This window comes from Pelmatolapia mariae, linkage group LG17 (genome assembly GCF_036321145.2).
Source record: "Pelmatolapia mariae isolate MD_Pm_ZW linkage group LG17, Pm_UMD_F_2, whole genome shotgun sequence".
Classification (NCBI taxonomy): Eukaryota; Metazoa; Chordata; class Actinopteri; order Cichliformes; family Cichlidae; genus Pelmatolapia; species Pelmatolapia mariae.
This window is the reverse complement of record NC_086242.1, coordinates 39,757,623-39,784,291: the sequence shown is the minus strand read 5'-3', so window position 1 is coordinate 39,784,291 and position 26,669 is coordinate 39,757,623. Positions and strand designations below refer to the sequence as shown.

At 39.4% G+C, this 26,669-nt stretch overlaps 2 protein-coding genes and 1 pseudogene across 2 annotated transcripts; all 3 read left to right on the top strand.

Moving 5' to 3' along the window:
- Positions 1 to 4,998: 4,998 nt before the first annotated feature.
- On the top strand, positions 4,999 to 7,614 carry LOC134646734 (piggyBac transposable element-derived protein 3-like). Its single transcript, XM_063500588.1, has 3 exons — positions 4,999 to 5,164; positions 5,569 to 7,092; positions 7,332 to 7,614. Exons 1-3 carry the CDS (start codon positions 5,136 to 5,138, stop codon positions 7,612 to 7,614), a joined length of 1,836 nt encoding a protein of 611 aa, XP_063356658.1. The 5' UTR covers positions 4,999 to 5,135.
- A 12,578-nt stretch (positions 7,615 to 20,192) lies between these two features.
- Positions 20,193 to 21,602, top strand: LOC135932135 (E3 SUMO-protein ligase PIAS2-like). The gene is given in 1 exon segment (XM_065469468.1): positions 20,193 to 21,602. A coding segment is annotated over 1 exon segment (1,350 nt). The 5' UTR covers positions 20,193 to 20,252.
- A 10-nt stretch (positions 21,603 to 21,612) lies between these two features.
- On the top strand, positions 21,613 to 22,494 carry LOC134646732 (E3 SUMO-protein ligase PIAS2-like; annotated as a pseudogene).
- The last annotated feature ends 4,175 nt before the right edge of the window (positions 22,495 to 26,669 follow it).

Sequence of the window (26,669 nt, the reverse complement as noted above, 5' to 3'; positions counted from 1 at the left end):
CAAGTACCATTATTTACTACAAATACTATGAATTGGCAGAAATACTGTGACTTACTAGTAATACTTTAACATAACAGATATACTGTGATGTGTTTGGCACATATACTATAATCAGCAGATATACTATAACATAACAGAAATTCTACGACTTAGTAGTAATACTATAACGTAACAGAAATTTTAATTGGGCACAAATAACATGATCTGGCACAAATACCATGATTTGGTAAAAAAATACCATGATTTGGCACAACTACTATGATTGGGTACAAATACTATGATTTGGCATAAGTACTATGACTTAGTACAAATACTATGATTTGGCACAAATACTATGATTTAGCAGAAATACTATGTTTTAACATAAATAATATCTTTTGACAGAAATGTCTGCTAAAAGGTACTATTTCTGCTTTTTAGCAGAAATCCTGCAATTTTGCATAAACACTATGATTTGTGATAAATACTATGATTTGGCAAATATACTATATTCAGCATATATACTATAACATAACAGAAATACCTCCACCTACTAGTAATTCTATAATATATCAGAAATGTCATGATTTGACACAAAAACCATGATTTGGCACAAATACCATGATTTGGCAAAAATACTATGATTACCCAGAATTACTAGGATTGAGCAGAAGTACTAAGATGTAGTAGAAGTACTTTGATTTAGCAGAAATACTATTATGGAGGAGTAATACTTTAACATGGGAGAAATATTGATACACACACGCATACACAGAGCCTAAAGGGAACAGTGGCTGTTAAGAGTCTGGGCTTGGTATATCTAGTTCAGCTAAATTGGCTGCGCCTGCTGTAATCAGCACTTACACACACAGACACAGAGAGAGCTATGGGTTTTCTTCAGTGTATTTCTCACATTCAGGATTCCCCTGAATGTGCAGTACGCAGTATTATTGATTTGGCAATAATACTGCGTTTCAGCACAACTACTGAGATTTGATTGAAATACTATGATTTGCAAAAAATACTATGATTTGGCACAAGTACCATGATTTAGTACAAATACTACGAATTGGCAGAAATACTGTGACTTACTAGTAATACTTTAACATAACAGATATACTGTGATTTAGCAGACATAGTATGTTTTTGCACATATACTACGATTTTGCTCAAATACTATGAAATTGCAGTAATACTATGATTTTGAAGGAATACCATGATTAGGTAGAAATACTATGCCTTAGTAGTAATACTATGACATAACGGATATACTGTGATTTAACAGACAATATGTTTTTGCACGAATACTACGATTTCGCTCAAATACTATGAAATTGCAGTAATACTATGATTTTGAAGGAATACTATGATTTGGTAGAAATACTATGCCTTAGTACTAATACTATAACATAACAGATATACTGTGATTTTGCAGACATAGTATGTTTTTGCACAAATACTACAATTTGGCAAGAAATACTATGTTTGGGCACAAGTACTATGATTTGCTATAAATACTATGATTTGGCACATATACTATAATCAGCAGATATACTATAACATAACAGAAATTCTACGACTTAGTAGTAATACTATAACATAACAGAAATTGTAATTGGGCACAAATAACATGATCTGGCACAAATACCATGATTTGGCAAAAAAATACCATGATTTGGCACAAATACAATGATATGGCAGAAATACTATGATTGGGTACAAATACTATGATTTGGCACAAATACTATGATTTAGCAGAAATACTATGTTTTAACATAAATAATATCTTTTGACAGAAATGTCTGCTAAAAGGTACTATTTCTGCTTTTTAGCAGAAATCCTGCAATTTTGCATAAACACTATGATTTGTGATAAATACTATGATTTGGCAAATATACTATATTCAGCATATATACTATAACATAACAGAAATACCTCCACCTACTAGTAATTCTATAATATATCAGAAATGTCATGATTTGACACAAAAACCATGATTTGGCACAAATACCATGATTTGGCAAAAATACTATGATTACCCAGAATTACTAGGATTGAGCAGAAGTACTAAGATGTAGTAGAAGTACTTTGATTTAGCAGAAATACTATTATGGAGGAGTAATACTTTAACATGGGAGAAATATTGATACACACACGCATACACAGAGCCTAAAGGGAACAGTGGCTGTTAAGAGTCTGGGCTTGGTATATCTAGTTCAGCTAAATTGGCTGCGCCTGCTGTAATCAGCACTTACACACACAGACACAGAGAGAGCTATGGGTTTTCTTCAGTGTATTTCTCACATTCAGGATTCCCCTGAATGTGCAGTACGCAGTATTATTGATTTGGCAATAATACTGCGTTTCAGCACAACTACTGAGATTTGATTGAAATACTATGATTTGCAAAAAATACTATGATTTGGCACAAGTACCATGATTTAGTACAAATACTACGAATTGGCAGAAATACTGTGACTTACTAGTAATACTTTAACATAACAGATATACTGTGATTTAGCAGACATAGTATGTTTTTGCACATATACTACGATTTTGCTCAAATACTATGAAATTGCAGTAATACTATGATTTTGAAGGAATACCATGATTAGGTAGAAATACTATGCCTTAGTAGTAATACTATGACATAACAGATATACTGTGATTTAACAGACAATATGTTTTTGCACGAATACTACGATTTCGCTCAAATACTATGAAATTGCAGTAATACTATGATTTTGAAGGAATACTATGATTTGGTAGAAATACTATGCCTTAGTACTAATACTATAACATAACAGATATACTGTGATTTTGCAGACATAGTATGTTTTTGCACAAATACTACAATTTGGCAAGAAATACTATGTTTGGGCACAAGTACTATGATTTGCTATAAATACTATGATTTGGCACATATACTATAATCAGCAGATATACTATAACATAACAGAAATTCTACGACTTAGTAGTAATACTATAACATAACAGAAATTGTAATTGGGCACAAATAACATGATCTGGCACAAATACCATGATTTGGCAAAAAAATACCATGATTTGGCACAAATACAATGATATGGCAGAAATACTATGATTGGGTACAAATACTGTGATTTGGCACAAGTACTATGACTTAGTACAAATACTATGATTTGGCACAAATACTATGATTTAGCAGAAATACTATGTTTTAACATAAATAATATCTTTTGACAGAAATTTCTGCTAAAAAGTACTATTTCTGCTTTTTAGCAGAAATACTGCAATTTTGCATAAATACTATGATTTGGGATAAATACTATGATTTGGCAGATATACTATATTCAGCACATATACTATAACAAAACAGACATTCCTCCACTTAGTAGTAATCTCATCACATGAAATTTATATTATGATTTGGCCCCAAAACCATGATTTGGCACAAATACCATGATTTGGCAAAAATACTATGATTTAGCAGAAATACTATGATTGAGCAGAAGTACTAAGATGTAGTAGAAGTACTTTTATTTAGCAGAAATACTATTATGGAGGAGTAATACTTTAACATGGGAGAAATATTGATACACACACACATACACAGAGTCTAAAGGGAACAGTGGCTGTTAAGAGTCTGGGCTTGGTATATCTAGGTCAGCTAAATTGGCTGCACCTGCTGTAATCAGCACTTACACACACAGACACAGAGAGAAGTATGAGTTTTCTTCAGTGTATTTCTTACATTCAGGATTCCCCTCGAACAAATGGCCATAATTTCCTAACCGTAGGGGCTAGAACGCTCATTCTGACACCGTTCTGTTCAGAAGAGATGGGGGAATCTGCAGGTCTTCATAATTCAGAGATAAAATATAAATTATTGAAGATATATGACGTGTAATACACTGTAACTGAGTAGAGGCAAAGCAAAACTGCATTGACTTGCCCTCAAACAACGTTTTGTAACTCTAAATCGATATGGAGCATCAAAATCATTCTTTCACCGTAAGAAACAGCAGGCTTTGGTGAACAGTCATGGAAATTTTCAGGTCTCTGTGGAAATCCATCAAAAAGATCTGACGAGAGAAAAAAGTGCCGCATTTCCAGAGTTTGAAATCTGAAGAAATCTGAGGGAGGGACAAATTTCCTACCCTCAAATAAGTGTAATTCATGGCCAAACGGTAATAGGTGAGAAAAAAATTCTTGAATTGTGAGCATCAGGAGTGTCTGAAGATATATTTGCACAAGCCTCATGTCTCCACTTTGTTTCGTTAAGGAGATATGACAATTTGAAAATGCCTCTCATTAGAGAAATCCAGCGGTGATTTTGAACAAACTCTCCATTGACTTTCTGTGGAGACTGTTCAGACTTTGTGTTGCTCTGAGGAGATTTGCAAAACATCTGTAGGTCCCACAACAATGATAGTGACATTTTCTGAAAGCCAGCAAAAATACCTACGTTTTGATGTATAATTTGTGGGGGTTGAGTGGAAATTGAGCGATTAGCAAGAAGTTGTTCAGACATGAAGAGAAAATTCAGAAAGGACAAGTGCACACTCTGAGTTAATTGCATAGCAACCATAACAACGCATGTATTTTCTGAAAAATCACAATTTTGCAACTGAAAACTTGAAGAGGTATAAAATTAAAATGGTAGAAGATCTGAAAAAGCTGAATCATACAGGAATAGCCCAATAATCTGAGAACATTTTAAAGTTTGAATGGAGTTTCTAGGTGAAAGTATGAGGAAGTAGTTAAGTTTCAAAAACAAGCAAGTTTTAGCAGAATTTCTGAAGATTTCCATTCATTTCAATGGGACAAATTAAAGGAAAAAAGTGTAATATTTTAAAAAGTATAATAGTAATAAACACCAAAAGTCATAGCGATCATTAGCAGAAATAGCAGAACAGTATAGAGTTTGAACGGAGAAAATCGGCTGAAAACTGAGGGAGTAGTTAACCCGTTTTGCCCCACTGGCAACAATTGTTGCCAAAGTTTATCACTGTCATTTTTGACTCACAATAAAAAATCTCAAAGGTACTAATGCAACTTTTTCCACTTATATGCTAGTAGACAACTTAGACAAAGGTTTTGATTTTTAAAAAATCGTTTCCAAGTGCTTCCTATCGCATGACATCATCTGCTTCCCGCTCTTTCTGGCTGAAGACATGGCGGATGCAAATCATCCTGGAAAGAGGTAATTTTCATAAATTTCTTATGACTTTCCCCCCAAACATATTTATAATTATTTAATCATTCAAGTCTCTAGAGTAACCCTCCCCAAAAAAATTGTACCTAGGATAAATATTTTTTTGTTCATGGGCTTATTTCTGTGAGTGGCAACAAAAGTTGCCAGTGGGCACATAGCATGTCGCTAACTAAAGGAAAACACTGTCTGCAGGATTGCTCCTAATTTACTTATTTAAAATTGTAGAATGATGTACAATGGCTCATTTTAGTCCTTTTAGAATAATTCCTAGCTAAATAAATTCACAGGTATTCAAGGCCTCTGTGTATAGGATTTTTATACATTACCATACATCATTTTCTTGCTAGCTAAAATTCGCTTGCTAGCTAACATGTATGTTGTCCTTTCCTTAGGTACACCGTAGCAGAGATCCTGGCCATGCTGCAGGACTCTGAAACTGTGGCGGACATCACAGTTGTGCCTGAGTCAGAAATGCACGCACATGACACAGACTGTGACAGTGACCAATCTGATGATGAGGCCACTGGTGACCATAACCGCCTCCCATCAAGAATACTCAAAGGTGAAGGCTTTCTACCTAATTCGGACATGCAGCTGCCAAATCCCCCCGATGATGATCCTGGGTGCTCATCCTCAGTGAGTCAGACAGAGACTAGAAAGGTCAGTGGCACAAATGAAAAGGTGACCAGTCAGATTGTTGGGCCCATGCTCCACAAAACTAAGAACCAAGACAGGAAATTCAAAAAAATCAAAATTGCGGCCAAAGCACCAGCACAAGCCAACAAAAAATATCAGATCCCTCGCTATGTCCCCAAAGAACATGATCCTGGCTTCACATCAGATGATCCAGTGGATATCTTCCTCACATTTTATCCCAAGTCCCTCAGAGATGTCACACTGGAAATGTCCAATCTCTACGCTGAACAAAAAGGGAAAACGCTCAACCTGACTGAGGATGAACTTCTTACATTCTACGGTATTCTGTTGATCAGTGGATACAACACAGTCCCAAGGCGGCGTCTTCTCTGGTCAGACGATTGTGATGTCAGCAACAATGCTGTAAAAGATGCCATGCGGAGGAACAGGTTTGATGAAATTATGTCTTCTGTTCATTTAGTAGACAACATGAAGATCACAGCTGACCCGTTCTTCAAGGTGCGTCCCCTTTTTAAGCATCTAAATGACATCAACAACGCAATCCCGATAGCAGAACATGTGGCAGTAGATGAGATGATGATTGAGTATTTTGGAAGGCATGGGTGCAAACAGTTTATTAGAGGGAAGCCTATTCGTTTTGGGTATAAAATATGGAGCTTAGCATCCTCCTCCGGGTTTGTCCATCAGATGGAGCCATATGTAGGAAGCCACACACATCTGGTGGAAACTGGACTTGGTCAGGGTCCAAGTGTGGTTCTTGGCCTGGCAGAGAAAGCTGAAGTGCCACCTGGAGTCAAGTTTTACCACGACAACCTCTTCACAACCCTGTCCCTGGTGGATGAGATGACCCTGAGAGGCTATGGCAGCTGTGGCACGATGCGACAAACTCAGCTCCATAACGTTCCCTTCCCAGCACCCCAGACCTTCAAGAAGACACCCAGAGGAGATGCTGAGTATCTGGTTGAGGCAGAGAAGCTGATTGTAAGGTGGAATGACAACAGCGTGGTCACCGTGGTGTCGAACATGGAGAGGGAGTTCACCGAAACTGAGGCGAAGAGATGGAATAAACAGAAGCGGACTATGGACAAGGTCAGACAGCCCAAGTGTATCCAGGACTACAACACACACATGGGAGGAGTGGACCTGCATGACCAGTTTGTCAGCCGCTACAGAGTCAACATCCGGTCCAAGAAGTGGTGGTGGCCATGCTTCAGCTGGGCCCTGAACAGTGCCATGGTGAACAGCTGGTGCTATTACAGGTACACAAGGCTGTATGTTATTTAGTGATATCACAATCGAGTTGGTGATGTTTGACTCGAGGTCATCGCTAGTGCTCTTCGGTCGACAAGAGCAACAGTGATGATATCCAGACCAACATCACAAACTCAAGTGTGATATTGCTTTTACAGAACATTCTACATATGGGGCATGACGTTGTAGAAAGGATGAAACGATGCACATTCATGCATCTATCATGCTTGTTTTGTCATTCATTTAGGTCCTGGAAAAGCGGGGAGAAGGATCTCCTCTCCTTCCAGAGGCTGGTAGCCCAGACCCTCCTCCTGCGCCATGGAACAAAGCCAAGTAGGCAGGGCAGAAGATCTTCAATGGCGGTGGCGATAACTGATGCCACCAGGTTTGATAATTTGAACCACTGGCCCTGCAACACTGGTAGCAGGTACAAGCGATGCAAGAACTGCGGCGGACGCACATCATTTGCGTGTGGAAAGTGTGATGTGCCACTACATGTGGAGTGCTTCAAGAAGTACCACACTGAGTAGAACATGCATGAAAGATGATGGAATGTATGGGAAGAAATATGTTATATATGTATATATGTTTTTAGAGGTTCTAAGAAAAAAATGTTTGTTGAGTTTTTGAGTATAAAAAAATTGAGAATAAAGAAATCAGTTCAAATTGTTTGATGTTTTGAATTTTATACAGGGGGAACCTGAGGCTCCACCTTTTTGTTATTATTTATTATGACTATATTATTATTTTGTTCTTATTATATTATTATTATTACTTCTCTATTATTATTATTAGGTGACATTTGACCTAGTGACAAGCTGTGTGACTACTGGCAACAATTGTTGCCAGTCATAAAAATGCTATTTTCTTCAAAAAAAAGTACAAAATGGAAAAAATAAATACATAACATGATTCAGAGGGACTCAACTGATAAAATGATATGCCTTACAACTCTGAAAAAAATCTGGGCACAAACGGGTTAAGCGCCAAAAAACGTACGGAAGCAACTAGAATAAAGTAGAATAAAGAATAAAGAGAAACAGGAACTCAATAGTGTGGAAGCCCTTTTAGGGCATCCACACAATAAAGAGAAACAGGAACTCAATAGTGTGGAAGCCCTTTGAGGGCATCCACACAATAAAGAATAAAGAGAAACAGGAAAACAATAGTGTGGATGCCTTGAGGCATCCACACAATAATAATAAATCCGAGCAATAGTAATATGTGTGCCTCTTGGCATAGGCACACATAATAATAATAAATCCGACGAATAGTAATATGTGTGCCTCTTGGCATAGGCACACATAATAAATCCGACGAATAGTAATATGTGTGCCTCTTGGCATAGGCACACATAATAATAATAACAAATCCGACGAATAGTAATATGTGTGCCTCTTGGCATAGGCACACATAATAATAAATCCGACGAATAGTAATAAGTGTGCCTCTTGGCATAGGCACACTTAATAATAAATCTGACGAATAGTAATAAGTGTGCCTCTTGGCATAGGCACACTTAATAATAAATCCGACGAATAGTAATAAGTGTGCCTCTTGGCATAGGCACACTTAATAATAAATCTGACGAATAGTAATAAGTGTGCCTCTTGGCATAGGCACACTTAATAATAAATCCGACGAATAGTAATAACTGTGCCTCTTGGCATAGGCACACTTAATAATAAATCCGACGAATAGTAATAAGTGTGCCTCTTGGCATAGGCACACTTTATAATAAATCCGACGAATAGTAATAAGTGTGCCTCTTGGCATAGGCACACTTAATAAGTTTTTGTACAAAGTATCGGTATCGGATCAGTATCATCGATACCACCCTGAATATTACTTGGTATCGGATCGGAAAGAAAATCTGTGGTATCGCACATCACTAGTGGCTGTGTCCTGTTTTAAGATCACATATGTAAAAATGTTGTCTGACCTGCGTTGATCCAGCTGCTCAGAGTCCGTGGTTACCATGGTTACTGCATAAGCAGCTGTAATGTAAACAGCTGGCACAGCGGAAACCTACCGGCGACATGAGTGTTTATGTTTGTCATTGAAAAAGATCTGTCTGAATGGTTAACTGAAGTTAACTTGGATAAATTATAGTTAAGCAGTATCACAGATAACGCCCACGTGAGCTGTGTGACTGTTCACCACTACACTGAAATAAATAGGTTATTACTGAAATACACGTGCTATATCATAAACTATGATATAAATGTGGAGGTCCTATTAACACGTTTAGTTTTAAAGGACACCTTCCTGCCTTTAGTCTCATTTATGAGCAGTATTAGTTTTCTTCTAACAGCCAGAAGTCTGCACGATGTGTTTCATAGTTTCAAAAATCACACAAAGTAAATGTTAACCTCATTTATTTTTAGTTTAGTAAACCAATTTTCTCAGTTGTAAATAAAACAGCGAAGTAAACGTGACCCGACAGACAGAACTGGAGTGAATCAAGTCCAGTGTTTAACCTCCACTGAGAGCTGAAACTCAGCTGTGTGCCGGTTATAGGACATCAGCCGCTGATTAAGTGGGTTCTAGTGATGTGTCGGTCGCGCACTTTTTTCCGCTTCACTCCACTTTGCACTGGGCAGAGGGGGGAGGGTTAAAGAATAAATACATCTTCTTAGTGCTTATTTTCTGATTATATTGTTTTATGCATTTTAATAATAAAGGCCTGTATAAAGGAAGGCCAGCTTTGACTCACAAACCAAGTGCTCAGCCAGACTAAAAATACAGGAAGTGCAGAGCTGCAGAGGCATATTAATAAAGAACAGCAAACCAGACAGAAAAAGCGGAACTAAGTAACACAGAAGGAGTTGTTTTTATGGAAACTATGTGTGACGTGTAACGGACCAAAATAACACCTATATGATTAGGGCTGGGCCATATCATACTGTTTACAGTAATACCGGTATAATGTTGGGCAATGATAAGAAAATGAAATAGAATATGGGTAAAACGCGCATGCGCAGTGCCTTTGTTTTCATACGCACATGGAGGAAAAAGCGTGCCGGCAACGGAGAATGAGAAGGGCGAAAGCAGATCATTGAATGAAACGGATGAACCAGAACTGGTTTGCAAAAATGCTGCAACTTCAGTGGTGTGGAACTGGTTTACCTTTCATCCGTCAGGTACACAACAAAGCACTATTTTTGGTAGAGCATGCTAGCGGGCCGTCATTATTACCGTGGTTTTTGGAAAATACGGCACACTTAAAATCAATCCTTTGATTTTTCTGAAAATCGACAGTGCCCCTTATAATCCCGTGTACCTTATGTATGAACTCTGGTTGTGTTTACTGACCTCGAAATGATTTTATGTGGTACACGGCACTCGAAAATCTGTCAAATGTTTTAGTACGACTTTGCTAAGCTACGAAGCAGCACCGCTCGATGGATTGTCGGAGCATTACGGCAGGGGTGTCAAACTCAAATACACAGTGGGCCAAAATTCAAAACTGGATCAAAGTCGCGGGCTAACATTAATATTCATTGAAAAAAATCTTCCTCCAAATATTACAAGGAATCTTTTTTTATGGACTCAAATAACTTTTGCTGAAAAACTGAATATGGAACAAGCAAAGTTATATATATAACTTATAGAAACATATATATAACTTGATATTGCACACACGCAAAATCAAAATTCCAATTAAATAACACATCAGTGGAATTCATTTCTTAAATAAAAAATGTATTTGCAGCCTTCTGAATTTAATTTTATCATTTTATCATTTATTAAATTTTCATCATATTCTCCCACCTGTCCAGAAAGCTCCTGTTTTCTGCCTTTCTTTTTGCCATTTTGGTATAGGTAGCATGGCAGTATTTGCATGGTTGCTATGACTATGGTCAACAGAGGACAGGGTGCTAATGGGTCCTGTCGTGACTGACGGGCCAAAACACCAACAGAGCATTCTGGGAATTGTAGTATTAGCAGTACATGCACTGTATAATACTGGCAGGCCAGCTCTAATAGTAATTTTGTATGGCTTCGCGGGCCAAATGTAATTAGGCTGCGGGCCAAATTTGGCCCGCGGGCCAGAGTTTGACACCTATGCATTACGGCTACAGTAGGCAGGAGCCTCGCGGAGTGATACGTACTGTGCTTCAACATAATATTACTGTATTGTGTGTATAACCTCTTTTTAAGTTTAGTGGATATTATACATGGTTATGCTGAGGATATGTTGGCCAATTTCCACTGGAAATGCCTTTTGGTTAAACTGTCAGCAAGGAATTTGCATTTGCACTGTTTAATTTTTATATAACTTTAATGCACATAAAAAACAGCTGCTTGTTTAAGTGAAAATACATTGATGGGGTTTTTTTTGCACTAATAAAGTTGTGGAGTTGTAAAGTATTTTGTCTAGTGTCAATTATATCGCCAGTTATATCGTTATTGTAAATTTTCAAATGTATATGGTGATAAATATTTTTGGTCATGTCGCCCTGCTCTATATATGATACACATTTTTGGTTTCTAATGCTAGAGATCTGCAAAATGGCTTTGGGCTGTGCATGTCTCTCTCTTCCGGGAGATGATTAAATAAAATAATTACAAATATTTTGACTGAGTTGTGCTCTCTCTATTCAGTAAAAGAATGACAAGAACCAGATTTAATAGGCGGTAGTTACACTCGCAGTAGCACAGGAACAGAGCAGGAGGGAAAGAGAGAGAAAGAGAGCCAGGGACAACAACGTCACATTAGAAAGGTATAGTAATCATCCACAACTATTTTCAGTTGCAGATGATAAAGCATTCAGAAAGTTTATTCATGCAGGCCCATATGACAGAGAATGTGCATCTTCTTTTTGTTTTCATATTTTTTCATATTTATATTTAATTGTGTTGTGGTTTGCAGTGTTTTGTGCTGTTTCACTTTAAATTTGTTTAAAAGGAAAAAGCTGAAAATTTAAATAGTTAAAAGTTGAAATGTGAATAGTTGGTTTTTGTATTATATGATTTATTTATTACATTTTATGTGGAGTGAATAAATAAAAGTAAATTTACGGCGGCCCCTAGAGACAAAGCACGTACAAACTTCAAAACACGTAAAAACGCTATAGCACGTACAAATTCCGAAGCACGTACAAACCCCGAAGCACGTAAAACTCCAAAACACGTACGAACTCCAAAACACGTAAAAACTCCAAAATACGTAAAACTCCATAGCACGTACAAACTCCGAAGCAGGTACAAACCCAGAAGCACGTATAAACTCCAAAACATGTAAAAACTTCAAAACACGTAAAAAAAAAACCCTCTGAAGCATGTACAAACTCCAAAACATGTAAAAACACAACAGAAGTGCTCCAGGATGCTAGGGGCAGTGTTGAGCTTTTGTTACATAGTGGCTACACAAGCCAGGAAGTACCAACGACCGGATTTAGTGTGTGGTAGTAACAGGTAAATGAACATTTTTTTGAATTATTTGAATATATATGAGTGCTTGTGTATAAATACACAAACAATACACATATGCTTTCAATTGTGTAATTTAAGTGATCTAGGTAGCTCTGTTTTGTAAGTTCAGTTAACGCTAGAAATGTGTTTTAGGGTTTGTACGTGTTTTGTCTCTAGGGGCCACCGTATATATTTATATATAAACATATATAAATAAAACCACAGGGTTTTTTTTTACATTAGTAATTCCTGTTGTGCATAATTTTATATTGTTGTTAATAATAAATTAATTAAAGCAACAAAACAACCTGAAGAGCCGGTTGGGAGCCGAAAGAGCCGGCTCTTTTTAGTGAGCCGAGCCGAAAGAGCCGGTTCTCTAAAAAGAGCCGGAAATCCCATCACTAGAACGCAACACACGAAGTAATCAGTGATTCTTGAGATAAGGGACAAAACATGTCCGGCAGATAAAACCCAATTTTGTGGTTAAAAGTATGCATACAAATGTTAACCCAACTGCCTAAAAGACAAACCAAGGCAATGTTTATACAACAAAAGTATGATTTAGCATTTTTATACATATATATTTATTTTAAATGGTACAATACATTACCAGTACCTTAAAAATCCATTGTCCACAAGCAGGTGTGATAATATTAAAATACAGAAAAAGAATTAAAAGTAATGTAAAATTAAACATCGTGGCTCTCGTCACTAAGTATTTAAGTCAATACCTTACATAATATCAAAATATGCAATTGAAAATTTATTTTTACATATTTTTTTAAGTGATTAAAATCGTGTCCAGAGTTTTTGTGAACACCATCAGATTTTTTTAAAAGTACAAAAAATTCAGGAATTATTGTGGGTAGCTTGAGGACCCCTCTACCACTTCCTGTTTGATACACATGCCATGAGGTCACTGCTGTGATAAGTTTTTTTTATTTTTATTTCATTTATGGCACACCTTTCTGGTAAAACTCTGTGTCACAACCATAGTGCGTCAACACCAAAGTCGATGTAATCCAAGATTTTTTTTTTTTTTTTTGTAAAAAGACCTTAATTTAGGTAGATTGTAGAGGCCATAAGCAAATGATGAAAAAAATATGGCTTCTGTCAGAAAAACATGTGTTATGAGAGAAAGTAGGATATTTTGTCAGCACCATCAAATGTCAATACCATCAGGATGTTTGTCTGACGGTGTTGACCCTTTTTCTAATGGTTCTAATGGTGTTAAGTTATTTTTATTAATATTTCAGTCATATTACTTCCTGTGTATTTTACTGATATTTCTGCTTTACAGATATGTCAAATATTATCAAATTTGCCTTATCTTGAATCTCATTGTTTATGTATACATTATTAATCCTGTAGGAAAATGCTTAGTCCTCTGCATTTAACCCATTCACTGAGTGATGCAGTGGGCAGCTACCAATCCAGGATAGCCGCTGTTCGTTGGATTTGAACGCCCAACCTTCCGATCATGTGACATCTACTGAGCTATCTCTGCCCCGAGAGCTGGTCTTTAAGTGATGATGTATGAATCCTGCTTCCGGGCCCAAACTACTCTGTGTTTATTAAGCCTGTTGTGCTTTTAAAATGTTTTAATGCTTTTTATCTTGTTCTATTTAATCTGAACAAGCCCCTAAAAACAGTCAGTGATCACTGTCAGCCTAACCATCAGGAACCCTCACGTTAACTTTTATCAAGTGGAAAAAAGTTAGCGTTCATCCTCCAGCTTCACTGTGTTTATGTTATGCTAACATAGCTGTGTCGCTAGCGATCACATAGCACATCACTAAATACCAGCTAGTCCAACTTCAGTAACCCTACAAACGTCACTGCTGTTTAGTTTCCTGTCTACATTTATGTTGGAAGTGATAGCAGAGCTGGTATATCATGTTTAGGTGGAAACAAGCAATCTAACTTCTAACTCTGTTAAATTTCATATATTCTGTTTTCATGGATACCTGGTAGAGCAGCCACACTGATCATTTTATTAAAGATGAAAAAATTTAGACAGTTTGTAACTCTCGGTGATGCTGCAGAGTTCCTTTGACTTTGGGATCTGCAGCGGCGTTTGGACCTGGAAACGGCTAATAACATCAGACTTAATAGCATTTCTATTGCTTAATACATAATTGTGTTGTGAATATTCATCCTTAATCTGTATAAAGGCATATGCTTCAGAAAAACTATAGTAATTACAAAATGGTACATTTCAGGCTAAAATCGCAAAGGAGAACCTGTCAGTAGAGGAACGAAAGAGAAGGAACAGGGAGGATCAAAAAAGAAGGAGACAAAAAATTAACAGCCAGCCTGAGTTGAAGAAAGAGTTTCTCATAAAGGAAAGGGAAAGATGGAGAAAGAGTGAAAGAGAGAAAAATAAAGAACATCAGTGATCTGAAAGAAAGAGAAAAAAGGCAGAAGAGAAGGTTTTGGAAGCAAGCACAGAGAGACAAAAGGAGAGAAAGTCCAGCAGGGTCTAAACACACAGCCACAGAGTACTTTAGGAATCAAGGAGTAGCAGGCAGCTACTTGCTGGTGAACTATTAAGATGTAGAACTTGACATGTGCAAAAACAGAATTGTTATGATGTGTCTTGTGATATTACAAAGGTTGTTAAGGTTTAATATTCATTTTGAAAGAAATAATATCTTGTTTTCTACTAGTGTGTCACCACCGTCAGATTTGTGTCACCACCGTCAACACCTTGTCAACTCCATAATATGGAGTTTTTGTTTATTTTTCTCTTTTGGAGAACCATATATTTTCCTCCCTCATGATCTTCCAATAAAAATACGTGATTTTCTCAGTAAATTTGTAATTTGCATGCTGCTTAATATGATTGTTTCTTATAGAGATTAAATACAAGCTTCTGAAAATATGTATGACTGTAACTCTAATAATATAAAAACCAAAGAATCTTACTTTTAAATGTAGCATAATTAGTTTGAAAACATATGTGCATAAACAGTAGAACAGAGAAGCTGCTAATAGTCAAAATAGCTGAAACAACTTAATTTTTTGCATTTCTTTGTGTCTGACGGTGTTGACAAAAACCTTGCACTTCTCCAGCAAAAACATAAATTATTAAAAAATGTTACACCTGGGAGACCTGGGAGTACCAAAACATGGTGAGACAGCCAAAACTTTGTGTAACAATTATATGTAAATATGTTTTTGAAAAATCAAAAAATATATTTTAGAAAATTAAAACCTGTTTTGTCCCTAATCTCAGGAATCACTGAAATAATGACCCTCTCTAAATCCCAGTAACGATTAACGCGTTCCTGATTTTGGCATAATAACTAGTTACCGTGCTCGTTACCACAATAATAACATAGTTACTGTAACGTGTTGGAGAGTCCTAGAAAAAGACCCCCTTATGAGGTCCTAGAGCCAAAAATCGACCACGCCATAAAAAGTGCTATAGAAATATTATATATTAATATTTTTTTCCACTTTAAATTAGCCAGTCTTTTAGAACTACTTCTTGAAATATTCATATAAAGTTTTAATTATATTTCGCGGATTTTAACCCTTTATATCCCGGTTTTGTCACATGAGCGCACGGCTTTTTTAGGCGAAAAAAACTAAAAAATTAAATATTTTCCATAAAATACATTTGAAGTTATATTTTATTGTAATTATAATTAGGCCTTTGGATGGTCCAAAGATTACCACTGACATTCATTTTGATTGGCCGTTAGTTTTTCTGCAAGAGCTCATGTAAAAAAAGACCCCCTTATGAGGTCCTAGAGCCAAAAATCGACCACGCCATAAAAAGTGCTATAAAAATATTATATATTAATATTTTTTTCCACTTTAAATTAGCCAGTCTTTTAGAACTACTTCTCCTTGAAATATTCATATAAAGTTTTAATTATATTTCGCGGATTTTAACCCTTTATATCCCGGTTTTGTGACATGAGCGCACGGCTTTTTTAGGCGAAAAAAACTAAAAAATTAAATATTTTCCATAAAATGCATTTGAAGTTATATTTTATTGTAATTATAATTAGGCCTTTGGATGGTCCAAAGATTACCACTGACATTCATTTTGATACATGACTATTTTTTCGCAGAAGCACACTAAATGTCATATAGTGCCATATCAGGTTTATCATGTTTTGCTCACACTAAATGCTTATTACCTTGTTTTGTTCTCAAATAAAAATAAAAAAATGTCTAAATAACAATACAAGATCACTTTGAACCAGAAAAACATTTATTTTACAAGGATGAACAAACATTTATGTTGCTAGGAGTCGGGAAAGTTGTGCGTCCGGCGGAGGCTCCAGCTGCCCCGCGGTGGCCGCTTCTGCAGTCCCCGGTCCCAGTAGCTGCAGCGGTGGGATAGTGTCGGTGTCCCCAGCACAACACATCCGATACCACATGAAAACAAATAATATTCTGTTGTAGCCCTCAAACTGTAAGGAAATGTAAGGAACTAATTTGTCATTTTTGTTTTTCATGACACAAACACGTAGTGTCTTTGTGTCATGAAGATGCGCATAATCCCAAAAAGTGAAAAACATTTTCTAACATTTAATTTGGCACGGCAGGTCACATAGCACGATAGCAAGAAAGATTCTTTCTTCTTTTTTTGTCACATGCAGACTAATACAAGCACAACGCACTGAAATATATCAAAACAAAGAGCCGAGCGCCGTTTACTCACCGGAGCATGTGCGCCCGGATTAGCCCCATGGCCGCGGGCGTGCAGGCGGTGCAGGCGGACAGGCTCGGTCGGGTTTAAAAGTGTCCAAGATTACATGTGCAACCTTATCACCGATGTTTAGAAGTGATCTGCTGTCGTTGACTATAAAACTAGACATTTTATACGACGAAAAAATAGCGATTGGACCAGGATTAGCCAGAGGACGTAAACAAGCTGTACCGGAAGGAAGTCGTCGTGACGTCAAATTCCCGCCTTCAAATTTAAAAATATACATTTTTGTTGTAACCATCAAACGCAATGGTAATGTAGCGATACTTATTTTTCATTTTTTCAAACGAAAACAAAAGCATTTTTCGTACCTCAGAAAGCATGAGCTGAGCATGAGCTGAGCGTTCACTGTGCGCGTTTGACGCACACCGAGTCCAGCTCTGTACACTGCTTCCGGATCAAAGCTATTGTCCGTCAATTTGTCGAAATCATCCTGTGGCTTTTCCCATCGATCTCCCCTTCGCTCACAATTTGCAGATAATTGGTGTCTCTAGATGACCGATTGACAGTGTGAGATGACAGAAGCTGCATTTTCTGCTCCATGCCGTCTATTTCCAAAGCAGTTTCTTAGCTTTCCATCAGTGACTACTTCCGGGTCATTCAGGTCATTCAACTGCAGCCTCATTTAAAAAATTATTTTGAAGGGAAAAATAAAATCTAATTTGCTTTTGGTCCATGCTTTTATATTTAATTTGTTTGTATTGCAGTGTGGCCGTCTGAGAGAAAATACTTTCTAAAGCTTTTGAATACGTTTGAAAAAAAAGTGTGTTTGTGTCTTTTTTTTTTCTTTTTTTGGCATAAAGACCTTTATATTTTTAAAAAATATAAAGGTCATCGATAGTGACACACAACACCACTCTTTTTTTTCCAGTTTTAAAGCAGAAAGACACGCTCAAAACCTGAATTTTTGGTTCAATGCTCAAAAATGAAAAAAGGGCGCCACCTGGTGGACAAATAAAAAAATTACAATTCTAAGGCCCCCAGTCCAAAGTCTCAGTGAAACTGGAAAGATCATGTTAAATTTGATGGTAATGATTGGGCAGTGAAAAATAGCGTTTATAATGGGTTTCAATGGGGCGTTTTTTGGCTCTAGGACCTCAAGTGGATGGCGGTTTGTAGCTTAGCCACTTTAAGCTAATTTAATGAACTCAGACCGCAATTCTAAAATTTAAAAAAAATAAATAATGTTTGGAAAGTTTGGCTATATTCTATTCAACACAGTGAAAATGGCTTGAAATTAAAAAACGCTGTGGCTGAAAAATGGCTCCAGGACCCTCCAAGGTAACACGTTAGTCCCTACACTGGTCCTGGCGTTCCATACACTCGCTTCCTCTTCTTGATTTCCAAACTTAGCCTACGGACTACTATCCACACTGTCACTCATTAGCCTACGCCCCGCCCCTCCCACAGCACAAAATCAGGCCGAAAGATCTGAAGCTGATAAAAAAAAGAAGAAAAATAAAACTTTTTCTTTAAAAAAAAAACAACAACAACAACACAAAACACATTTGCATGAAAGCAAATCATTTATCCGAAATAATTTGTGTTTTGTTCTTTTGGCTCTTTTTCAGTTTTACTTTTTAAATATCCAAACAGATAGCCTTAAAGAGCTTTGTCTCACAGTCATCTGTGTTAAATAAGAGAGGATTTGCCACGAGCTTTGGGACTGTTTCCTAACAGAAATATCTGAAACAACTGCAGCTTTTACAGTCAATTAAAGAGGCCTCACGATCAGCTGTAGCTTCACCTAGAAGTGATCACACTGGATGGACTGTGGTGTTTCGGGTAGGCGAAAACAAAACACAACCTGTCACTTGTGTTAACATTGAAGCTTGTAAAGAAGAAACCAGCTGTGTGTTTGTGTAAGTGATGGGCGAGGTTATTATTTATTATTCCACTCAAACCATGTGACAACAAGATGTTGATCAGTTATATGTTGTGCATGTCCCAAAAACACCTGCAGGTATAATATTGTTAAGTACTAATAAAAGGGTCTCTTTTGCTTTTTTATGCAACATTTTTCCTAAAGAAGTTACTGTACGCTCAGATCTACATCACACAGTTATACTTTTTTCACTCATTGGTATGGTTTGAATATTTTGGACACACATAATTCTCTGGTCACTGATATAACATGAGCATACTGTTTCATCACTAAGCAGCATAACATGAGCAAGTCAACAGAAGTGCAAGTTTACTCGGCTAATACATGTTCTTTCAAATGGAAAGAACAGCTCCAGGGTGGGTGTTGTTGGTTCACACCTGTTGGTGGATGTTTTATGCTTTTCCTAATATTCAGTCATATACTGTCGAAATGTGTTGCTGGGCTTTGAGGAACGTATCACTCTATCACTACTTAAGTATTAAGGAGGTGTATTACCAGTCCATCTCCTACCATGGAAGTCCAACCATCACTGCTGCTTGTTCTCTGTATGCTGACGGGTAATCATAGTAAATATTTATTTATTTATGTTTTAAAACAGGAGTCAGTTCTGTAACAAAGACTGGTGAAGCGGCCCTGTGTCCCCAGATCCAAACCATGAATCTCCAGCAGCCAGCCCCTCTCATCTGCCCTGTTCACATTTGACACGGCAGCAATACCCACACAGGCTGTACCCACACAGGCTGTACCCACACAGGGTGTACCCACGGCAGGCTGTACCCAGTCTGTCCCCGGGGCCCATAGTGGGACCCATATCAGCTCTGTGGTACATCCTGCTCCGGTGGCTTTAAAGGGCTCTGTCTCACTCTCTTATCTATATAAATTAGCGAGGATTTGACACGTGCTGTGGGACCATTTCCTAACACATGTTAAACAACAGCAGTTTTCAGACTCGCGTGGTTGTCGTGACACGGCGTCACTGTGAGTTTCCTTGTAGCTGCTGTAGAGTGAACCGCACTGTAGCTTCACCTGGAAGTGATCACACTGACCGGAACAACAAGATGGCGAGGACTGTGGTGCTTCGGGAGTAAGTTCTGTAACACAGACGGGTGAAGCAGCCGTGTGTCCCCACATCCACCATGAATCACCAGCAGCCAGCCCCTCTCATCCCCCCTGTCCACCCTGATGTGCAGATGAAGCCTCTTCCCTTCTACGATGTGCTGGATGTTCTGATCAAACCTTCAAGTCTGGGAGCGAGTACAGCACAGAGGTACCACCAGGAAAAATATTTTATCTTTGCGTTGACGCCACAACAAGTTAGAGAAGTGTGCATCTCCCGAGACTTTCTACCAGGTGGGAGGAGAGACTATATGGTTCAGATTCAGCTGAGGTTTTGTTCATCAGAGACAAGCTGCCCTCAGGAGGACAATTACCCCAACAGTCTTTGCATAAAGGTCAATGGAAAACTGCTTCCTTTGCCAGGCTACGCACCGCCACCAAAAAATGGAGTGGAACAGAAGAGACCAGGAAGACCACTCAACATTACCTCCCTTGTTAGACTCTCATCTGCAGTACCCAATCAGATTTCAGTGACATGGGCACCTGAAATTGGAAAGACCTATTCCATGTCTGCGTACTTGGTGAGGTAGCTGATGTCTCCCCTGCTCCTGCAAAGACTGAGGATGAAGGGCATCAGGAACCCAGACCACTCCAGAGCACTGATTAAAGAGAAGCTGACAGCAGATCCAGACAGTGAGATTGCTACAACAAGCCTTCGAGTGTCTCTTATGTGCCCGCTGGGTAAAATGCGACTGACAGTGCCATGCAAGGCTGTGACGTGCTCCCATTTGCAGTGTTTTGATGCTGCCCTCTACCTGCAGATGAATGAGAAGAAACCCACCTGGATCTGTCCTGTGTGTGACAAGAAGGCTGCATATGAGAGCCTCATCATTGATGGTTTGTTCTTGGAGATCCTGAACGACTGCTCGGACGTGGATGAAATCAAGTTCCAGGAGGATGGGACGTGGTGCCCAATGAGACCAAAGAAAGAAGCTGTAAAGATCCCCACTCAGTCCGTTCCAAAGGTGGACACCTTGGCTCCTTTGCGTCAACCATCGGTGGCCCCTCATTCTACTGAGCCCAGCTACACCAAGAGGGCGGATGTGATTGATCTGACTATAGAAAGCTCTTCTTTTGATGATGAAGAGGACAAAGACCCTCCACCCAAGAAACGCTGTGTCTACATTTCCAAGAATGAGGAGATGCATGCAAAGAGAGTGTTGAGCTACCAGCCCACTGTGCGAGTGCCAAACGTCTAGGCCCTGGACCCGTCATATCTGAACTCTACACTGGCCGACTATGCAGTCCCCTTCCATCCTTCTGCCTTGGCCTCCATCCCCACAGATATGCAGAGTCTGGATCTGGAAGTCCCACACTTTTCTAACCCTCTGTCAGCCAAGTGGAAGCTAACGCCAGACAAGCTCAGCTAACTTGGCTGAAATTGGAAAGACCTATTCCATATCTGCGTACTTGGTGAGGTAGCTGACATCTCCCCTGCTCCTGCAAAGACTGAGGATGAAGGGCATCAGGAACCCAGACCACTCCAGAGCACTGATTAAAGAGAAGCTGACAGCAGATCCAGACAGTGAGATTGCTACAACAAGCCTTCGAGTGTCTCTTATGTGCCCGCTGGGTAAGATGCGACTGACAGTGCCATGCAAGGCTGTGACGTGCTCCCATTTGCAGTGTTTTGATGCTGCCCTCTACCTGCAGATGAATGAGAAGAAACCCACCTGGATCTGTCCTGTGTGTGACAAGAAGGCTGCATATGAGAGCCTCATCATTGATGGTTTGTTCTTGGAGATCCTGAACGACTGCTCGGACGTGGATGAAATCAAGTTCCAGGAGGATGGGACGTGGTGCCCAATGAGACCAAAGAAAGAAGCTGTAAAGATCCCCACTCAGTCCGTTCCAAAGGTGGACACCTCGGCTCCTTTGCGTCAACCATCGGTGGCCCCTCATTCTACTGAGCCCAGCTACACCAAGAGGGTGGATGTGATTGATCTGACTATAGAAAGCTCTTCTTTTGATGATGAAGAGGACAAAGACCCTCCACCCAAGAAACGCTGTGTCTACATTTCCAAGAATGAGGAGATGCATGCAAAGAGAGTGTTGAGCTACCAGCCCACTGTGCGAGTGCCAAACGTCCAGGCCCTGGACCCGTCATATCTGAACTCTACACTGGCCGACTATGCAGTCCCCTTCCATCCTTCTGCCTTGGCCTCCATCCCCACAGATATGCAGAGTCTGGATCTGGAAGTCCCACACTTTTCTAACCCTCCGTCAGCCAAGTGGAAGCTAACGCCAGACAAGCTCAGCTAACTTGGCTTGTCTGTTAGCATCAATTCATATGTAAATTAGGTCGTTACCTGAGTAATCTGGAGGGGAGTGGGGTGTGTGAATGATTGCTGATTTCTAACTTCCAACTGCCTCTCTGTTTGTGTGGGGGGAGAGCTGCTAAAAGCTGTGAACTTCCTTTTGTGTTGAGGTGGATACAATCTCACTGCACTTAGCCTAATCCTTCATTGCCCTGAAGAATTCTGTGGTGTACTAACCTCCTCTCCAAGGAAAGAAAATGCAGAGAAGACTCACCACTCAGCAGGCTTTGGAAATGATCCTGAGTGAAGTCAACCCTTGTGACTCGGATGGAGAAGACCTAGAACTTCAGCCGGATTCAGACTCAGAGCTGTCTGATCAGTCTTCAGGTTAGGTTTCATTTCATATTATTTCCTATTTCATTTCAAACAAGTAAGTGAAGAATACTAAAAAAGCAGAGCAGAGTGACAGAAATATCTACTCTACCTTTTTTATAGTTTCCACTTTTTGTGTGTGCTGGGTTAGGTGTTAGGATTAGGGTTAGCTAGTAACCCTAACTCTAGTTGTATCTTTTTATTTAGGAAGACATTTCATTTCATATCATTTCCTATTTCATTTCAAACAAGTAAGTGGATGTAGTAAGTAAGATATTTCAGACATTATTCCGATACAGAGGAGGAGATACTGGAATTATAATTAGTATCTATGCATGCATTTGTGATTTCGTTTGACCTTCCCATTGCTCACAATTTGAATTTGTTCACACTGCAGATGAGGAGACTGCTTCTCAACCTAAAAAGAGAGCTTGTTTGGGGACTGAGACAGCAAAAGATGGCACAGTGTGGCGTGAAGAACAGGTGGGGACCTGTCTCCCTTTCACCCCAATAGAAGCGTACGCTGCAGATGGAGAGCCAACGGCTAAGGCCAGGAAAAGTATCTCGAGTCGCCTTCAGAGCTTCCTGTGTTTCATCACTCTTGACATGCTTCATAGCATTCAAGAATGGACTATTCAACATGCACAGCAAACGGAGCATGTTCATTGGTTCATGGACCTTCCTGAACTAATGGCATTTATTGCAATTGTCATCTTGCGGGGGGTTACTAGGGTTCCATCACTACGTGACTGCTGGTCAGCAAACCTGGGAAACCCACAGATCATTGGAACTATGCCGCGAAACCGCTTCCAAGACATCATGCGACACCTACGCTTCGATGACAGGTCCACCCGCAGTGATCGAGCAAAGACTGATAAGTTCGCTGCAATTTCCAGTGTGTGGGGATCATTTGTCACCAACTGCATCACGTGCTACAACCCTGGTCTACATATCACCGTTGATGAACAGCTTTTCCCATCATAGACTCGGTGCTGTTTCCTGCAGTATATTGCAAGTAAACCTGACAAGTTTGGGATCAAGTTTTGGGTGGCTTGCGACCTAAAATCCAAGTACATTTGCAATGTCCTCCCATATCTTGGCAAGGGCCCCAAGAGTCCCAGTGGGGAGAGACTGTCTGAAAATGTAGTGATGAGGCTGATGGAACCATTCCTAGACAAGGGCAGAAATGTTACCACGGACAATTTCTTCACATCCCTTTCACTTGCGCAAAAACTTCTTAGACGGAAAACCACCATCCTCGGCACAGTCAACAAGATTCGCCGGGAAATTCCTCAATCCGCTAGACACACAGATCGCAATGAATTCACCACTCAGGTATGTTGCAGGTCTTTTGTGGTTCTATGTTTATGTGTTTCATTGTGTGTAAAAGTGCTATGGAAATAACAATTTATCTTATTTCTTAGGTGTTTTCAACCACTGCTGCCACGCTGACGGCGTATGCGGCCAAACGGAAGAAGACAGTCTATATTCTTAGCAGCATGCACAGCGTGGTTCAGACTGATAACACCACCAAAAGGAAGCCAAACACTGTCACCCTTTACAACACCACAAAGTGTGGCGTGGATGTGATGGACCAGATGGTGCGGGAGTACACTGTCCACAGAGGAACACGGCGCTGGCCAGTTGCCATGTTCAATAACATGATTGACATGGCAGCACTGAATGCACATGTGCTGTATCAAGCATGCACCGGGACGCAGGAAAGACGGGTGGACTTCCTGGTGGAGCTTGCAAGAGAGTTGGCTAACTCTCATATGGCTGGGAAGAAGGCAAGAAAAGAACAGTTGCTTCGGACACAACCCTCCACACCTAGCCCTGGAAAAAGAGCCATGTGTCAGGTCAAACACAAATGCAAGAACAATCATGCCACTGTGCGATGTGTTCACTGCTACAGATACACATGTGGTAAATGCAGACTACAGATACCATGGCAGTGCCAGGATTGTGAGTGATTGAAATGTACTCACTCACTTTTTATTATTATCTGTAAATATGTGTACAAATGGTTGTTTTTGTAGAAATATTTTTTGGTTTTTTTGTACTGTTTTTATCAATAAATCTTTTGGAGATTTATTTTCCTGGATTATTGAGAATGCATCAAGACGAACACAAAATGAAGTTCACAGCTTTTAGCAGTTCCCCCTCCCCACACACAAACAAAGAGGCAGTTTGCAGTTAGAAATCCGCAATCATTCACACACCCCCACTCCCCTCCACAATTCTCAGGTAACGACCCAATTTACATATGAATTGATGCTAACAGACTAGCCAAGTTAGCTTCCATTTGGCTGACAGAGGGTTAGAAAAGCCTGGGACTTCTAGTGTTAAAGAAATGCATTTACAAGAAGTCACATCGTTCTAGACTCATCTCAAAAGCAAAACAACAGAATTTCTAGCAAAGTAAAGTGGAAGAAGAAAACAACAAGCAAGGTCAGGCTGCAGTGACTCAAAAAGGGTTTGACAGCAGTCACAGCTGCAGGAAAATCCTGTTAAAGCTCAAAGAAACCTACTATAGTCATGGAACAGACAGATATGCGTATGCGATGTTGTCGAGACTTTACATGATGGCGCCCAGCCAAACATCAATGATCTACACTGCTGTGTATGAAATGTCTTTATGTTATTGTTATTAGTGTGAGAATGAGAATCCTCAATAGAAAAGCCTCATTCAGCCTTACTTGTTCCTTGCCGTTATTAATGTCATTTTAATTCTGGGCATGTGTTTGACTCCTGCTGTTTTACAGAGGTGTAACTAATGTAGCACTAATTATGACCCACTGCCATCTTTGTTTCACATCTATTCTATGTCTGTGTACTTGGTGAGGCAGCTGACGTCTCGCCTTCTTCTGCAAAGACTGACAATGAAGGGCATCAGCAACCCAGACCACTCCAGAGCACTGAGTAATAATGAGCTTTTTACTGTAAGAGTTACAAAGCAGCAGGATTTCACAGAGGACGTCACACTGGAACACCATTAGTTTGTTATTCACAAAGTCAAACACGACCCTCTCCTAGAGTACAGGTCAGATTGTAATCAAATTTAAAGACAGTGATGCTCTAAAAGGTCTTCGAGGTGTTCGAGGTGATGGATCGTGAGCTGCATGAGTGACTAAAACTCTGATGCTTCAGGTTTACATTCTTACTTCAGCTTTATTCATCCTCCTTACAATTATGTTTCCTGCATATACTCAGGTAGATCACACGACATCAGTGAGGTCTGTCTGACAAACACTAGAGACATGACAATTGTGTTCTTAGTCATTTCTTGTCTGTCAGTAATCCTGCCGTGCCTGAGCCTGACATGTTCTTGTCCAGGCAGAAGACAAAAGAGAGCTGAGTATAAGACCAGGCTCATTGTGTGGAAATGTGTTAAAGCCCTGTTACGGTTGCTGACCTCTAGTGGCTCTCCTATGTGGGAGAGCCTTTTCTTCCTCTCCTGTGTTCCAGGTCTGCCTCAGGAGCCGCAGCTGAGGTGTGTTGCAGTTCGTCAGCCACGGCACACAGACTGCCATCTCAAACCGCCACGCCCCTTCTTCTTCCCCCTTTTTCCTGAGCTGTGAGCTGCAGTGGTTTGGGCAGCAGGCTGTAGCTGTGAATTTACAAATTTGGTGTAACCTGTGTTTTTTTCTTTCTAATCTCGTGAGTGAGGGTGTGACTAAGTTAACTGTGAACCACAGTGGAAGCAGGTAGGGGTTCTCTGCCATTTTTGTTTCAATCGTTTTCTCCTGTTTTGTGGCCAGTCAGGGAGCGCAGCCAATGTATTTTTGTTTGTCGATAGAGAGATCT

Coding starts and splice junctions, on each gene's coding strand:
- LOC134646734 (XM_063500588.1), top strand. CDS start 5,136: ATGGCGGATGCAAATCATCCTGGAAAGAG. Junction 5,165..5,568: donor GCAAATCATCCTGGAAAGAG/GTAATTTTCATA, acceptor TCCTTTCCTTAG/GTACACCGTAGCAGAGATCC. Junction 7,093..7,331: donor AACAGCTGGTGCTATTACAG/GTACACAAGGCT, acceptor TCATTCATTTAG/GTCCTGGAAAAGCGGGGAGA.